Raw genomic sequence first — 18,805 nt, forward strand, 5'->3', positions numbered from 1 at the left:
AGCTCCATCATCCTGACACCCACCCTTTACATATTTGTAAACACTGATGAGGTCACCCCTCAGTCTCCTCCAAGCTAAAGAGACCCAGCTCCCTCAGCCTCTCCTCATAAGGGAGGTGTTCCACTCCCTTCATCATCTTTGTGGCTCTGTGCTGGACTCTTTCAAGCAATTCCCTGTCCTTCCTGAACTGAGGGGCCCAGAACTGGACACAATATTCCAGATGCAGCCTCACCAAGGCAGAGTAGAGGGGGAGGAGAACCTCTCTTGCCCTACTAACCACATCCTTTCTAATGCACCCTAGGATGCCATTTGCCTTCTTGGCCACAAGGGCACATTGCTGGCTCATGGTCATCCTATCCACCAGGACCCCCAGGTCCCTTTCCCCTTCACTACTTTTCAGCAGCTCAACCCCCAACCTGTACTGGTACATGGGGTTGTTCTTCCCCAGATACAAGACTCTACACTTGCCCTTGTTGAATTTCATCAAGTTTCTCCTGCCCAACTCTCCAGCCTGTCCAGGTCTCGCTGAATGGCAGCACAGCCTTCTGGTGTGTCAGCCACTCCTCCTAGTTTAATGTCATCAGCGAACTTGCTGAGGGTACACTCAGTTCCCTCATCCATTCACCCTCTTTTTGGCCAGACATTCAGATTTTTGCTGTTTTCCTCCAAACCATTGGAAAGATATTTGTGTTTTAATCCTGGAAACTCTGAACAAATATAAATTGTAACTTCCGTTTCCCCAACATGTTTCATTTCTGTACGTGTGGATAAACTCCTCCTCACAAAAAAACTATTTATTCAAAGCCAAGGAAGGTGTATAAGTTCCCACTGCAGTACTATGTATGAGGTACAGCCTTCTACTGAGAAGTCACACACCATCACTCATTCATCCTTTGAGAAGGAATAACTTTTCATATTAGATGTGCATTCGATAACAATCTTTCAGTCCCCAGAGAATGACTGTGTCCCATGCTAAACCTCAAATACAGGAAGTTAGAGCAGCATAGGGAAACAAGAAAGCCCAGACATTGCTCTATTAACCATTCCACCTCCACAGCATAGGTGGTATATCTGGAGCACAGGGTGGGGAGAGGGAAACATGGACAGAGTACAGAACACCCCAGTGCACAACAAATAACACCTTCAGGAAGTTTTAAACAGCTATAAACTCTGCCAAAACAAACATGAAAAGCAGACCAGGCACATTCACAACTGCATGAGGTTGGCAACAGTGCACCTAAAGATGGGATCCTAACCCAAGATTCAGCTACCACCACAGCACATTTTGCAGTCTAAAGCTCCAGACAGTCTCCCAGGAGGCAAAGGGCACTTCTGTCCATGGCTTTGAGCTGAGGGGACGAATCACACAGCTATTAATTATGGAAGCACTACCTGCCACTGTTCACAAATGCCCAGAAAATTGTTTTCAAATCAGGGTAATTAATTTCAAAATCTAAAACACTAAAAGAGAAAGCCTTTGTAATTTTTTGATACATGCCAGCATGTCCCTCACTAAGATATCTTAAATATCTTTCCTTGAACTAATTATAGGATGTGTCTCTCAATAATCCCTCATTTTGCTTAAAGGTTGCTTTCAGATAAGACCAGAAGCAATCATCCAGTTTCAGTACAGACTGTTGCATCATAAGAACTTTCGCTAAGAAAACAGACCATAATTTCCACTTATGAGATCACTCATTAGCTTGCAATTAGCTTTTGCCTAAAGGTAAAAGGACTGTGTGGTTACAGGCAACATTTCTCTCCTTGGGACACTTTCAGGATTTCACAAAGTCAGGGAGAAATATTCACCCATCTTCCTATAAGCACCAGTAACAAGTCAGCTCTCATAAGTCTGTTCTCAGAAGCCAAAGGCATTGTGAAGGTAAGGGGGAGGGAAACAACACTTGGAGAAATTATATCAGTTACTAAGCTACAAAGCTTTGCCAGGTGTTAAACAAGCAGTTTCCTTCTTGGCAGTGGCCCTCATTCATCTGCTAAGTGATTTTGGCTAATCCTCTCAGAATTACTGGCATTTTCTGCAGCTGGTGCCTGTCCCAGCTTGTATCACCATTCAGTCAGTACCAGGCTACATTACCTATATTACTCAGCCAGTGCTGGAGGCTGGCTAATGAAGCAGAAGAGTTGGCAAGCCTATCAATCGCTTCAACATAACATCCAGATTGTCACATCCACTTAGTTCACAACTTAAATCAGTGCCACACTTTGTGACCACCACACAAAAGTATCTCTTCTGTGTCAAAAGGGTTCCAGCTCAGCATCTCCCTCCACACCTCAGCCATCATCCCATAACAGCATCTCACAATCCTTCCCTAGATTATCAGTTCCCAGGTCTTTTCTGTCCTAAATCCCAGACTTTTGCAGGGGGGTGGAACTAGATGATCTTAAGGTCCTTTCCAATCCTAACTATTCTAGGATTCTATGAAAGTATACAGGTACACTGTGGTTACAAGCCATTGCTGGACTGATCACTGAAACCAACTGAGTTTTCTAGTACCATAACATGTCTCCTCAGCCACCAGAACTGCTGCCGTGATCATCCTCCAGCTGCACCATTCTTGATGATCAAACAGCTGCTCACAGAATTCAGAGCAAGGTTTATGGCAAGAACAAAGAAAGAAGAAAACACCAAGGAAACATCTGCACACAACATGGACCCCTAGCTCATGCAAACCATCTCTACCCACAGCATTTTCCCCTCCTGCCACTCCAGCTGTCCTAACCAGGAGAGCTGTTCACAGGGGAATATCTCTAATATACCATAGCAACACTATTTCCAGGGTTAACCGAACATTTGCAAAAAATACATTTTTTTAACTCACTTTAAAGCGAGAATTTTAGCACTCTAAGAGCACAAAGCCTTCAAGAGTAGTATTTAGGCCCTCTCATCCCTGCCCCTCATGCACTGGAAAGAAAGAACTTGAGTGAATTTACTTTGGGACACAAAGTCCTGCTATTCTACAGGCACTGGGAACATTTGGTTACTTGCCTACTTGATTAATTTGCATTGCAGGCTGAGCTAACTTGTTTAGTAAATAATCTCACTCATGACAAAAGCTGAATGACAGAGACATTGCCAAGAAGTTCATAGTTTTTGCATTTCATCAGGCAATTTAATTACATCACATGCCTTCATTATTTCAGGTAGGTTAGTGTGTTAAAGAGTTATTAGTATTTTAGTTCTTCAGGAACTGATTCTTCATAGCAAAGCCTTATTCAGTTAATTGTTTTAATCTCTGAAAAGTAAGTCTTAAATAATTCCTTTGTCAGATTATAATGGACAGTAGGCAAATCAACATTTACATTTGAAAAAGTTTGAAGAAAAAATTACTTGTTAGCTTCCTAAACTTACATTTTGTTTAAACCAGCACCTAAAAAAAAATAAAAAAGGACAAAAAAAGAGTGATGTCAAATATCAAATAGATAATTTAAATGCTGATCCATGCAGTGACTGAAACATCTTACTCCATCTGAATTGCACAGATGGGAACAGATCTCTGATTTAATGTGCCAAGAACAATCCTCCCGGAGGCTCTGTGTAAACATTTCTGTTCCAAGCAGAATCCTCCCAGTCTGGGGGGGGTGGGGGGGGTGGGGGGGGGAATAAAAGCTCTTTCAACTAAACAGCACTGGAGTTAAACTAAATGAAAGGTCACATGCCCCAGCTAGACAAATCTGAAACACTCCTGCTGTTAGATGCTGCTTCCTAAAACAAGACCTACCTTGCTCCTTTTTTATGCACAAGCTTAAACTTCAGTAGGGAAGTAATAAAAGCACGTGGCTGGCAAGAGATCTCAACATTCACATGCAATTCAGATGCAGTTTGGCATTTCAGCTCTAATTCCCCTTCCCTCCCTCATCCAAGGCTTTTATACAGGCATTTGCAAGAACCAGAAGTCCCGCAGGGACTCTGTGGGAGTAAGCCAGCAAAACCTGGAGATGCAAACAAGGTGCGCTGGAACAATGACCGTATGTAGTTCTTGAGTCGGAATCAAAGCTGTTAGAAAATGATTGACTCTTCAGAAGAATGACATCACTTCTAGGAGCTCCAATTTTCAGGTCATACCTGCCTGCTGGCCACACCTACCAAATCTGTAATTCTTTCTGCATAGGGAAATATCATAAGCACTCCTACCTACAGAGAGAGTGGGTATACCCACAGTTTCATTTACAAAAGCCAGGAAGAAAGAAAACACATATGGATAAATTGCATCAGCTTATACCTTACTTGAAACAATAAACATTACAATAGGGAGGTAGGCAGCCACAGGGTTAGTTAGTTAAAAACATGCAGGACATGTTATTTTTAATGTCAGAGAAGCCAAAGACAGCAAATGGCTTTCACTGAGTATCAGGAAGATGCTGGTAAATGAAACATAACTAGGGCTTGGCCATGAGGAGAGGAGACACAGAAATCCATCTCTCAAGTCTTGCTCAGCCCAGCAAGCACCATTGCACCAGGAGCAATAGGCAGGAGAATAGCACCAGCACCTTCCCCAGGCAGAGCTACCACAGCAGAAAATGGGCCTTGGCTAAGATTTAACAGCCTCCTCAGAGAAACAGCTCTACTTTTAAGTAGCATTTCCCTTATAGGCTTATTAGTAGTTAGTCTGCATTTTGCTAGTAGATGTGCAGCTTGGACAGTATTTGATAGTCTGAGGAATGGCATCCACACCTGTTGATAAATAATATAGCCATTAGGTTTCAGAACCTTCATTGATCTCAGCAGCCTCTGGAGAAGAACCCCTTCACTATGCTGAAAGCTGAGGGCTAGTCAGTACACAGCTTCTGATACGCATCCATCCTACACATAAAAATAAATATGTTCTGAATACATTATTACATTACACAGAGTATATACACCCTGCTGTATATACCTAATATTATATATACTGTGTATAAAAATACATTACTTGTATTATACCCACAGAGTGAAAGAAAACAAACTGAATCAGCAAACAAAGTACTAGTGAATACCCTATTCCCTTCTGGAGAAATGCCTGTGGCAACAAAAATAAAGAGCCTTTCACTCTTTTGCAGAGACAGAAGAGCAGCTGGAGTGCCTGGTAAAGCTTGTGACAAGAAGGGATTCCTAAGGGCTAGGAAACCATGAAAATGAAATGGTAAGCTGCGTTTTTCCAGTTCCACAACACAGCTGAAGTTTGGAGGCAGATGAAACTTCATTTAATTACCAATAGAAAATAATCTTGAAAGCAAACTATGACTACATATATGCAAGTGATTTTGTCCACATGAGAACACAAGCAGGAAGTATGGGTGTGTGACTGAAGCACCATCCCATTACAACCATTGAGAAACCTCGGATCTACAACCAAGAGATACAATCCACACCAAGATTAGATAATGAAACAAGACAGGGTTTCTAACCCATCTCAGTTTGGTATCCAAGTTCCCTTCACAGATGAGGGAGCTGTGAAGCAGAGCATAAATTATGCCAGAGAAAAGGTCTTTGATTTCTGCTTTGGCATTCTAACAAAGCATTTGGAATTTCTCTCTCTCTCACTTTATTAGGGAGGCTGCTCTCTGGATGGTTGCCTGCTTACTGTTTGCGTCTCTACCCAGAGGTAAATATACTATAACAACACATCTAGAAAGCGTTTATATGTGAATGCACAAACTGAGAATGCTGAACAAATGCATGCTTTTCTTTGAACTTATTTTATCACAGTCCAAGGTTTGCTTACAGGTAATAACCTTCAGATAAACCTCTATCTGAAAGAAGTGGTTTCAAGGTTAAGGTGTTCCAGGTTCACAAATCTTAACCTATGAAGTTTATCCTGCCCACATTTTTAAAAATACCCTAGCATTTCCACAACGTTAAGAAAGACTTGGAATTTCATAATTTATGATGATGCAAGGCAGTTAGACGTTAAGGTACTGGGTTTGCTATAGGCATAACCAGGTAGTGAAAGGACCAGATCCCAGCACCAACCTCTCTGCCTGAATCTTTGCACTTGCTCCACAAAGTTCTAGCAGCACTGTGTTTCTGACATCACATAGAACAAGGTACACTACTATGTGCAGGTGAGGGAGTTTCTACAAGCCTCAGAGCAACTCCCTGTAATTTCCTTATCTGAGGCTTACATTCAGCAATATTAAGTCTTCTGTATGTGGTTTAAACACTATTTGCTCATAAATGCCTCAAGTTTACCAAGCACTGCAGTGGTTCAGGAGGTTATGCTTCTTTTGGAACTAGTCTCTCTCTCTCTCTCTACCAGGAGTACAACTGACATTTTTAGGTAAAACATGCATGTGTTTCCACAGATCAGTGTGATGAGTCTGTTGCCACTCAAGATGTGCCCTTTTGGTAGCTGAGTGCAACTGCAAGCGTTTAAGTGACTGCCCTTGACTCTTTTTCTCCCTCTTCCCTAAAATAGGAGAGCTCGAGTTCAGTGTTTCTGAGCAAGCAACTGGGATTGCAAACAGCCCTCTACCCCTCCCTAAAATACTTTTGCATATGGGTGAGACATAAGGTGGCGAGAAGCCACAGAACTCTACCTTGTCAGGCTAACATATTCCAGTTTGAACTCTTAAGTACTCAGAGATACAAGAAATTCCCTGTTACCTTGTTTCTAACACCAGAACATTTTCTTGCTTAACCCATCACTTCCACTATTAAATTACTGATGTCAGAACGGCACTGGTATCACCAGAGTGATCTACAGACACACACTCAAGAGCTTTCCACTTTCAGGCCTTCTTCTACAAGGCATAAACCCTAGATTGCCTACTGGCATCCCAGATTCCTCTGGTACACGCAATATATAATTAATAAATAAACATGATTACTCTAGATCATCTCTGTGGGGAAAGCAGGGAAAAACAAGAAAGCCCAGTCATTACAAGTTCCCCCGCACCACACTTTAGACACCAAACAGCAGCATTTCCTTGTTATAAGAGTCTTATGGTCTGATTAAATTAGCACACTCCACTTGGAGAGCCTTAAACATTTGGACAATATTTAAAGCACCCAATTAAAAAATAAAACCACAAAATAAACTCATCTTACTTTACATTTCATTTTCCCAACCACAATAAGCTGTGTGGCAACCCACATTTTTTCCAAGGTAAAACACTGCACCTTCCACATGCAAAGCTTACCAGGTAGATCAGATGAGTACCACTTCTGCTCCATACGCCCCAGCAGCAACTGCCACCATCACCACTGCACAACTGCTTCTGGCCAGGCAACTCTCTGCTACCATACCTCCCTAGCACATCAATAACCTCAACAAGAAGTTTAGCACAGCATCAACTATCTTCAGCATTACATTTTACTTCCCAGAACTGGCTTCCATAAGGACATTTATTTGACTTGTACCCAGAAGTCTGTTCTTCCCATCAACAAAAGACCTCATTCAGCTGTAGGCTCTGTTAAATTACTCATTACAGACAGATTCCAGTCACCTGTTCTTGCCCCAGGCAACTGCAGTTGTGCTTCCTTTTGTGCCTCCTGCTGCCCTGGTTTTACCAGCTGAAGGTATTAAGAGTCATCATAAGTGTTACAAGGTTTGTACATTGTATCATACAGGAAGGGAAGGGTCATGTTGGGCACCACTGTTCTCCATCTTGGCAAAAAGAATAAAGAGTCAAAAAGCAAATAGATACACTTCTAAAACCAGTATCAAATTTAGAAATTACTCTGATCAGGAGATAGGACCAGCCCTCTCCCTCCTTTTGGTCATTACGCAAATACTTATTGTTCATTTTTCTAAATAAAGTCACTAGTTTTGTGGATTTCAGGATAATCTGTTCTTCATCCATGTGCAACACCACATGATGCAAGCACTTTCTCTCCTGAGGGCATCCTGTGAACAGGACTCTTCCCACCAGAAAGCTCTTTGGGAGGATCACTTCTTCCAGAGCTTTCAAAACACTTGCAGCAGCCTCAGGCACCCTCACCTCCCTGCTGTGGCTAGCTAAAACCATGGCCAGCCATAACTGCAGTTGCTTTCAGACATGGCATTGTTTCAGAAAGACTCTGCTGAGCTCAGCCTTCCTCAGCTCCCCAGGCCCAAATAGCTCAGGGATGGCTCTCAAGCTGCTCCCCGCTCTCCTTCAGGTGTTGGTGGCCCTTCTAGGTGTGCCAATTACAGCTAACAGCCTGGGTATGTCACTAATTGCAAGGCTGAAGCAGTCTGCTTGGGAAGCACAGTCATATGTGCTGTGGCATTAAAGGTACAGTGCAGTGGATGCCAAACTTTACTATAAATAAAATAAGACCCTGTTTGGTTATTGTTGTAATTCTGATTCCTCTCAAGAAGCAAAACCTGGTCAGCAACTGATACGGTCTGAAAACAGTTGAGCTCTCCACACAGTAAGGGAAATCTCCTTCTACCAACCACCAGAAATACTCAGTTGTCTGTATCTGATGAACAATTGGTTTACTATTTTTGATACACCACCATGGAGATGTGATTTTTCAGCCGAAAGTTTACATTGTTGGGCAAAAGCAGATGGTGATTTTCAGCTGAAAAAATCTGAAAACCGAAGGAAAGCAGATGTTTGGTGATATAATTGAAGACATTTGGGTCCATGATTTACCTTTATGAATTATACTTTCCCTTCTGCTTTTACATCTGTCTGTATGGACACAATGTGACACCAGACAAGCCTCAAAACAGACACTGATTAATATAGAAACAGAAGTCCTGGTATGTAATAAGCTGAGCCCTGGCTGGTGTCAGTGACTGCAAAAGGGAACTGAGACTCTCTTTGGGCTTTAGCCCAATATATGCACAGGCCTGAAACACGAATTACTATGCTGTGACTGAGAACATTTGTTTCTCTCACCCAGGTGTAGGGTACTGCACCTGGGGAGGAAGAACCCCAAGTACCAGTATAGGTTGGAGGCTGACCTAATGGTCAGCTCAGCTGAGAAGGACCTGGCAGTATCGGTTGGTGACAAGTTGACTATGAGCCAGTAGTGTGCCACTGCAGCCAGGAGGAATAATAGTATCCTTGGGTGCATCAGTAGGAGTGTTGCCAGCAGGTCAAGGGAGGTGATCCTCTTCCTTTACTCAACCCTGGTGAGGCCACATCTGGAGAACTGTGTTCAGTGATGGGCTCCTCAGTACTACTGCTGGAGCTACTGGAGAGGGTCCAGTGGAAGCCACAAGGATGATCAGGGGTCTGGAGCATCTCTCTTGTGAGGAGACATCATGGGAGCTGGGCCTGTTTAGTCTACAGAAGAACAGACTAAGAGGGGATCTAATTAGTGCATATAAATATCTCAAAGGTGGGTGCCAAGAGGATGGTGCCAGACTCGTTTCAGTGGTGCCCAGTGACAGGACAAGGAGCAATGGCCATAAACTAAAACACAAGAAGTTTCACCTCAACACAAGGAAGAACTTCTTTATGTTGAGGGTGGCAGAGCACTGGGTCAGGTGCCCAGGGCAGTCAAGGAATCTCCCTCTTTGGAGAGATTCAAAATGTGCCTGGACACGTTCCTGTGTCACCTGCTGTAGGTGGCCCTGCCTTGGTAGGGGGGTTGGACCAAATGATCTTCAGAGGTCCCTTTCAACCTTAATGATTTTGTGATTCTGTAGTCTGATTACTTACCCCTTATGCTTCACGGAACTTTGGCCTTGAAAAGAGATAGAGTTCTTTCAAAGTGAATTTTAGTTGTGCTCCTTGGCACAGTCACAGACATATGCTGCTTTTGTTCTGCTCCCTGCTGCAAATGAGTTTTCTATCCAAATTAATTCATCTGCATTTTGATTTATAAAATATTTTTATGAAACAGGTTTGGTTAAAGTGTTAATTTAAGCCCACATTCTGTGCTGAAAACACCTACTTGCCTATGCTTTATAAATGCACAGAACCCTTCATCCATAATGCAGTCTTCCCCTAGAAAATATAACACCACAACCTAGTAAAAGTTGTCCTACATGACAGTGTCAGATTCCCCCATTTATAGTTCTAGTATACTTTCAACTAACTTGGAATAATTTATAAAAATAACTAGCATCAGAGTTATTAAATGAACAGTGTGTATAAGTGAGATGCATCTGTCTTCCTGCCCTGCCTGACTACCTCTTTGTTCACCAGCAGGCTACCCTAACCCTGGTTCTTGCTTCTGCTGGAATTGGTTGGTAAGATCTGTCCAGGCCACCCACCACCCGTACAAAGTATCTTTCTCCCTTGTGAAAGCCATTTACCTTCTTTCTGGCATACTGGGAGAACAGCTATACCCAAGAGTACGAGAGGGCAGGCTTAGCAAGAGTGCACTAAACCAGAGCTGCAGATAAAAGCCCTGTTCTGCCAGACTCTCTGAAAGGTGTTACAGGGAAAGGAGGCAGGAGGCTCTAGTGCATCACTGAAAAATTGGAAGCCATGATCTGACAGGCAAGCAACAGGAGTTGAGGGAGACCAGATTCATCCAGGATCTTTCTCATGCTGATGTAACACCCTTTTCATGCTTCTTTTTTTCAGACTTCCTTCCTACAAAAGCAATACTTGCATATTTATGTGTGCTTATCTTCACTTTCCTGCATCCCCTTTTCCTTTTGTGAACTGACTGGTTAATTAGAATCACATCAGACACCTGATCTCAAAACTAATGTCCTCAGAAACTGGGAGAAAAAACATCAGCTAAAGAGACAAGTTCAAGCAGCACCCATATGGATGAAGTGAAAGCAACTGCATGCAGCAACATCTGTCCTGCTGCACAGCAATATCCATCCTGCTGCAGAGCTGGCTGAGCATTGAGCATACATGGCCCTCAATCCTGACATGGCACTTACTGCCTTCTGCCTGGCTGGGAGTGGGAGGACACACATAGAAGAGGGAGGAAGAGGCAATAATGGTGTGATGAAGCCAAATTCTAGGAAACCTGGTGTCCCTAGCTCTGCTGCACATTGAGAAAATTGTATGGTTTTTATTCCAGGTCGACCAGACACAACATGCCATGCATCTGTTGGAGAAACTGTTGTTTTGCCTTGCACCACCAGTTCTCCTGGAAAGCTGACCCTCTCCAATTCAATGCTGTTCTGGCAGATAGAGGCTGATGATCCTCAACACACCATTGTAGTACACTTTGTTCGCAATGGGCAGGACTCACCACAGTTCCAGAACGACAGTTATCGTGGCAGAACTAGCCTTTTTTTTGACCAGATGAAGCATGGCAACTTTTCCTTAAAGCTCTCCAATGTCAAATTACTGGACACAGCTGTATATAGTTGCATCTACAGACAGACTGGGGATCATTCTGACAAAACACAGAAATCTAATGTTAAACTCATTGTATCAGGTAAGATTTTTCTTATAGTTCAGAGAGAGGGACTCGGGCAGCATTTCTTGTTGACAATCCATGTATGGCTGTCAGCTGGGATGACTTCAGCTTTTAAAGCAGATCTTCACTCAGTTTCATTCTGTTCGTTGCTTTTGTTGGAAGAATAATTGAGAAGAAAATAAATGCATCTTTGTTAGGCTTCAGCATAGCATATCCATGGAAGCAGCAGGACTCCTGAAGGCAAGCCACCTGCCTCTTCCTCCTCCCTTCACAGGAGACGTTAATGAATAATGAGGTCTCCCCAACTTTTAAGCATTTGGTTATTTATGGCCTTGTACTGTCATGGACCCACCTTGTCCCAGAGGAACAGGAGAGTTTTTCATTGTTTGCACTTGGGTCTGTGGAGCAGTGTTAGTTTTGTCTCTGGTAATTAAATCCATAAGTCCAGCCCATACACCCTTTCTGACATCAGACAGTTGCTGATCACCTTTTCCCTTGTACCTGGAAGATCTGTATCTGGTGGCAACGCTGGACACATGCAACAAGAATTATTATTTTTCTTCCTTAGGAAAATGAGTGAGACCGTAACACATGTCAAATAGTGCCAAACAACAGAGCTAAGATGGTTGAACTACTCACAAGCACAGCCAGCAGAATGATGGGGCTTTAGATTTGACCAGTTGACAAATTGAAAAAGCAAATTTAAAAAGGGGGATACACATCAAACTAATCATAGGTTTTTAAGGTGTCTTGGTTGAATAAATCAGCAGAAAACTTTAATTTTGGTCAACTACAAACATTTAATTCCACTTAAAATAGAAAAAGATGCTTCCAGTAATAGAAACTCTTCAATATCTTTGTTTTAATGCACATAATTCCCAAGAGAAAAATATTTTTAAAATGTGAAGTAAAATACTTTTATTCAGAAAATTTCAAAGTGAAACGTTTTGCAGTTTTCAAAATGAAAAAGTGTTTTGAAAATGGAAAATCAAAATCTTTTCATTGTCTAATTTTTGGGAACAGTACGGTGTCTTTTACTCTGACTTAATTATGTGATCATATTTAAATATTCAATAAGTTTGACAAATATATACTTTCTCAGAAAAAAATTACTAACCCTTAGATCAATTATCAGTTCCCTTTTCCTGTTCCAGGCTCAAACACATAACTTTGATTCTTGTGGTTTTTTTTCCAGCTCCTTCTAGCACTGAGAAGGCTCCTTCCCCCTCTGGTAAGGCAATACTCCTTAACCTACTAACTGTCTTAAGTGATTATCCAGTGCTTTAATTTGAATTTGTCACATTAGTAAAATGTGCTGAACAGAGAAAGTCTAATTGGCTTATGATGCTTGCTTTCTCTTACTAAACCTAGCAAAATACAGCTGTCTCAGACAGGTAAAGTATTTCCACTACTAAGACAGACCTAGACTGCAGAAAGAAGAATACTGAAGTGCCATCAGTCACCAGTCTATAAGGCTACTCACCATTACAGGCATCATAAAAATCAGTAAAAAACAACATGGAAGCCATGCAGTTCTATGAATTAAGGCCTTTGTAAATTACTTTGGTATGAATAAACTACTAGAACAAGAGATTGGGGGGGGGGAGGTGGAGGGGGGGGAAATTGTCCTTTGGGGTAAGTAAGATAATATTCTAAAAATAAATTATTTATGACTCCACACGAGCTCTTCCGGGAAAATTTAAATAGAGCTCACCAAAGGCAATTCTGAAGTATAGTGCAAATGACAACATCTCAGTTTAATCATTACAGAGATTTAACTATATTAGATCATTTGTAACACTTCTGGAGGGAATGCAGTGCAGAAGGGCTGTCCAGCTCTGACATGCCATTGTCAGTAAATTCTCCCATAAAAAATCTTGCTTGTAAGCAAAATTTTTCATGTTAGCACTACAAAACTTTAAATTGGTATCAAACCTGCAACATTTTGCACATAAAAATCTATAGCTGCAATTTGTATTTTACTCAATGTAGCTGAAAGAGATAATCCACTCTATAACAATAATTATAGTTAACATAATAAATTCAGCCACAATATGACATTATAGCCAGATTAAACAGCAATAAACACAAATAAAACTAAGAGAAATGTTCCAGTGTTTTATTTTATGATTACCCAGAAAAAAATAATCTCTGTATGTCGTGAGCAATAAACAACTTGAAAAATCATAGGAAATATCCTTTTTAGACCTGCAATAGCTCCCCTAGCTGGCTTAAAAGTCTTTAAAAACCACAAAGTTAAATAGAAGCTGCTATCATGTGCCTGCAGTGGCACAGCACCACATTACAAAATTACAAAAGCAAACAGAACAGGAACTAGAATATCTCTAGCTGTTACCTTCCACAAGAAATAAGAAAGTATTAATAGTTACTGCAGTAGCAGTGGAAACTTCTCAAAATCAAAAGAGAAGTAGGCTGTGTTTAAAGGAGATAGTTGTATATATGTTTGACTCAGTCGAAAACTTTCTGACTTTTCTTCAATATAAACTATTTATGATGAAAAGGTATTTTCACAAAAAAAAAAGGTATTTGGGATAAGGGAGAGTGTTTCACCTTTGCTACAGGAGAACTATCTGAATCACACATGTAAGACACCTGAAATTTCCTGTACTGCTGGATTTTGAGGGGCTTGGGGATAGAGGAAAGAACAAAAGCCTAACTTTTGAAATGCAACTTTTTGCAAAAAGGAAAAAATGTTTCCTGTTGTCAACTTCTTTTAAGGAAAATCATGAGCCACCGCTTTTTTTTTTTTTTTTACTGTCAGCAATTTCTTGAGAAAGGAAGAGAATCTGTTTTGTATTAATTGTTATTTTGGAAGGGACTTAGAAAAGCTAAATGACTTGCTGAGAACAAAGGAACTGTATGCAGAAATAATTCTTACAATTTGCAGTCATCATAACCAGATCAGGAGGTATTTATTATTTTTATATAAAACAGAAACAGGTTTGATCTGTTTCACTTCTGCTTAATTTATGTTTATTTGCTGGATTGTTTTTCCTAATTATTTTAAAAGCTTAATTTTACTGTCACTCTTAGTCACTTGTGAGACTCTTTCTGGGTCAGTCAAAATTTGTTTTAATGGAAGGGCCTGGGCCTGGAAAAGGTCACAAGAGGCCAAGAGACTTGCTATAATCCTACATTTATTTCAAAACATTACTGAGGACTACCCAATGTTTACTTGTTCTTTACACGTTAATACAGCATACTCCTTCTAGGAAGAGGGGAAGGAAGCACCCCTACTAGCCATAAATTAACTGCAGCAACATACTGAAAGCAGATACCACAGCAATAGGAACAGCCTAAGAATTGGTACAGAAAACAATATATGGACTGATCTTCCCAGATCACTTCGACCTAAATTCTTAGAGGAGAAATTTCTCTACTGCTTAAGTTGGGGGTTCAAAATCTTTCTTTACCTGTGTACCACATTCAGCACAGGTTGCAAGTACCATCTGTGCCAAAGCCAGTCTGTGTCCTGTGTCCACACTGTGGCTTACATACTAATAGTGGTACACAGTGCTGGTATCACCTAAGCATCTGTGGCCTAGACTTTTTGCTACTTATTACCATTGTTTATAAATTCTAATCACAACACCTACCTCACTCCCTGAGTAGGCAGAATGATAGTGTATTTTATACTCTTTTAGTTGTTGTTCTGTCAGGACTTTAAACAAGTATTCTTGGTCATCCAGAAAAGGAAGTTGTGTTCAATGCTGCTGACTGTCTTCGCCTTTTTTCTGGATGGTATACATTCACAGACTTGAAAAGGAGCCAAAATCCATATGATTTTACAACAAACTTCCATCAATGCATTAACGTAAACTATATCTTCAAATATATTTCTTGTCAAATCACCAGTTACATGTGGACTTTCTCTTCTTTAATTTTTCAGGACACAGCCAGATTTCCTCCAGAAGCCCCACTGATGCACCACGTCTGGCAATGCTTCCCCTCTCTTTCTACCTCCTGATCCCACTGGGAGTTTGGCACTTGTAACTGGGGAAGCCAACCTTCTCTTTGGGAAGTTCTCCTCACCACAGGACCTCATTGGGCAGAACAGCTGTGCAGACAGAACAGTGTGACAACTGTTCCAGAGCCAGGTGAAAGAAACACCTTAGCTGAAAACAGACCTAGCGCTACATGTTTATATCCTGCATTTTGATGTTCCACAGAACCAAAGGCAGCAAAACTCGAAGGTGGCAAGCCTGGTTTTCATTTGTTTCTCAGAGCCTGGTTTTAGTACTGCCAGTATGAACACATGGATTTTGTGGTTTTGCTTTAATGACAGCATAAAAGACTCGTAAAACTACAAGGTCACGTCATAATCGACCCTAGTGAGATCTTTTGCCTAAGATCTTATCTGCTGTCCTTCAAGAGAATTGTAGCGAGGACAAAGGTAATTACCCTCTGTGTCAGATAAAAACTGGAAGTAGGAAGCTGCTCTCGTTTTGTGAAACGTAAGGACACAAACATTGTGCAACTTGAGCATGTGAAACTTTAGCTTCTATTTTTACTCCTAAGCATCACAGGCTATCAGTAACAACTTTTCTTCCACAAGAAATGTAGTATTTCTTTAGCGGAAGGGTGAAGCTGGGTGAGAATGATGATGAAAGTTCATAAAACATCAACATAGAGGAAGTGATATGTTATTACAAAATCCACTTCTAAATAAGCCAAAAGCAAAAAAGATTTACTTCAGTATTTCCTCTTTCTGTCATGAAACCCAGCAAGGTAAATGTGATCACTGTGCAAAAGATTGATTCTTAAGCTAGAACTGTGTCAAAAGAAATTGGTACTGTGATAATATTACATCTTTAAAAGCAGTACCTTTGAAGGAAAACTGGTCAGAAAAATTGTAACTGATACCTATGTAAATTAAATGGATTTACTTCTGGAAATGTTTGATTCAGGTAGCACAAATGTGCTGTGTAAACCTAAGATTGAAAGGATCCTGAATACCAACAGTATAAAGAAAGTCCAGAAGTTCTGTTTCAGGCCACAGTTGCTGCAACCACCCTATTGCAGAACTGGGAAGCATCTGGAGAACTACCCACCCAGGCTGGTGAGCAGGGGTGACTGCAAGGCCCTCCTTCTGGCTGGGCCCTCAAGCTAAGGGAAATGACTGACTCATAAAGACGCACATAAAGTTGCTTTGATTTGGAACAGTTCCACCCTCTTTCCGACGGAAAGACAGGATTGTTTTGTAAGAAAGGGAACAGAATAGAGCTTTAAGTGGTATCCACTAAGGTAAAGGAGATGGTTGCCTCTGACTTTCTTAACAAAGTGCTCTTTCCTCACAGTGGGGGAGAGGAATCTCATGCACAGCCTGAGCTGCTGCTGCAGTGATGCTCAGCTGGCATTTAGGCTACTCTGTGTACACAGAAGCTTAGTGTAACAGTCAGGGTCCCACTTCATATAAAGATTTTAATATATGAATTGTACATACTGTGATTGTCTTTTTGCATCCTACCTTCCAAACGTTTGTCTCAGATTCCATGTATTTTTCAAAACAAAAGTTGATTTAAAATTAAAGCTTAACAAACAAAACCCTGAAGAGAGCAATCGTTTGGTCTGTAAGAGTTCTTAATTTGTATTCCAATTGTTCCTACAGTTAACTAGGCTCCCCATGCAATCAGAAAATCCAAAAGGTGGTATCTGTACAAGTCTATTAGTCCCAAACCTCTGAACTGCTTGCCTTTATTTCAAGGCCTATGACTCCTAAAAATCTAACAGCCACTTAAGCAGCCCTCCACTTTTCAAAAGGTGTTGAGGCACATGAACAACATGAGCACCTCTGCTCACAAATGCAAGCTGTGTGACTATAAAGCTGCATTTATTGGGCAAGCTAATGAATAAATATCTTTATGCAGGCATGCAGGTCTAGGACAGAGCCTTAGTACTGCAGAGAGGGAGTCATATGTTTACATACAGCTCAGTCATATGTTTAAGAGCAGGCACTGTGCTGACTGATGTTATGAGGAATGCCCAATTCCCTCAGTCATCTGCCTCTTTCACCCTGAAAAGTGATTCTCTCTGCCTGTTCAAACTGGCATGAATCACAATAAGCACATGAGCAGATGAAGACAGGAGGAATGAAGGGTGGGGGAAAAAAACCTGAATGACCTCTAAATGCTGTTTATAACACTACTTTTTTATTACTCTGATTTGCAGCAGCACTTGGGATGCTTAAACACCTCTGGTTTTATATTTCCCCAAAGCTATAGTTAACTGCCATTCTGATTTCCTTGGGGACTGCAAGGAGAGGTTTGAATGACTAGTAGACCTTGATTTGTCCTTCCTTGCCTGCATGACACAGCAAGTGTCTGTTGTGTTCACCCCATGCACAGAACATGAGCAGCACACATTTCTTGTGATTTCCAGAATTTCATCATGAATGAGAGGGACAGCTTTGAAAACTAAGGAGAACAATAACAATTCACACATTTAAGAAGGAAGGATCTCCACTTCTCTCACTTGTAGTATCTTGGTAGCCCACAAATACGTACTTCATATGGCAAGCGCATAGGCTGATAATCTGATACATCAAAGAAATTATTAAGAGATACTTGTACATTATTCTTGCAAAAGAATGGCTGTAAAAGCAAGTTCATTTTTTCTCATGTTTGACAGTAACACTAAGAGACAAAAAAATATTCTATGCTGGCATCTTACCCAAAATGTAACTCTATTGTAGCCACAAACTGAAGGGTAAAAATGAAAAGTGCATCTCAATCCTAACTCTCATTTCTGTCTTTAGAAGAAAAAAAGTACTGCTGTCACCTTTGTGAACACTGCAACAACTGGCAGAGAAACATTTTGGCACATGATTTTTGTGTGTGCACATCAAAGAGGGCAAAATGGGGAGGCAGAAACAAACTGACAGATAACTTATCGCACAAGTTAACGCTATCACAGCACTAGAAAAGCAACACAAGCAGGAGGGGCGATTCTTACCACTTCCTTTTAGTAGGACAAAGTTGTTACATGCTTTCTGAAGAGAGAAACTGGCAGGATCCATAAACCAGATACTGCATGCCTCCTTGTGGAGGCTTGGGGAATACACATTCTTTCACTTCTTATTTCTGTAATAAGTGTTTAACAAAACAAATTGATCATAAACTTCTATCCATGTGGCTGAAACTAGCAAACCCCTCAGCAGCTCCAAACAGTCCTATGGAAGGAAAAGAAAAACCCAGCTTGGCAGACAAATGTCTCTATTAATTGCTAAGAGTACATGGAATTTCCCTCCAAATTTACAGTGGCTGTAAGCCAAGATGACAATCTTACATCTTCCACCAAAGCTAAGCAATTTTCTGTTACTTTAAAAAATAAAATGTATGTATCAAAGGTCATTACTCAGCATATTACTGTGAAATTAGAGAGAATAAAACAAAATGAAAGGCAATACCAGTGCATGATTCTTTCTCCCTTAAATAAAAACATTATCCCTGAATGGTGGAAAAACAGAAGAGTAAAAAGATGCACTAAAATGTGATTGTTTCAGAAAATAAAATT

General features: G+C 40.9%; 1 protein-coding gene across 2 annotated transcripts in view; it reads left to right on the forward strand.

Annotated features, from left to right (window-relative positions):
- Positions 1-18,769, forward strand: part of LOC115946939 (myelin-oligodendrocyte glycoprotein-like) — a 36,790-nt gene extending 18,021 nt beyond the window's left edge. The window contains exons 2-6 of one of the 2 annotated variants that reach the window (XM_031051462.2): positions 5,059-5,141; positions 5,551-5,603; positions 10,928-11,290; positions 12,468-12,503; positions 15,183-18,769. In XM_031051462.2, coding sequence (XP_030907322.2) covers positions 5,128-5,141; positions 5,551-5,603; positions 10,928-11,290; positions 12,468-12,503; positions 15,183-15,286 — 570 coding nt within the window. In that variant the 5' untranslated portion in view covers positions 5,059-5,127 and the 3' untranslated portion in view covers positions 15,287-18,769. The remainder of the gene's footprint in view (positions 1-5,058; positions 5,142-5,550; positions 5,604-10,927; positions 11,291-12,467; positions 12,504-15,182) is intronic. The other variant, XM_031051463.2, reaches the window with a different exon arrangement.
- Positions 18,770-18,805: the final 36 nt, after the last annotated feature.

Source organism: Melopsittacus undulatus, chromosome 2 (genome assembly GCF_012275295.1).
Source record: "Melopsittacus undulatus isolate bMelUnd1 chromosome 2, bMelUnd1.mat.Z, whole genome shotgun sequence".
Taxonomy (NCBI): domain Eukaryota; kingdom Metazoa; phylum Chordata; class Aves; order Psittaciformes; family Psittaculidae; genus Melopsittacus; species Melopsittacus undulatus.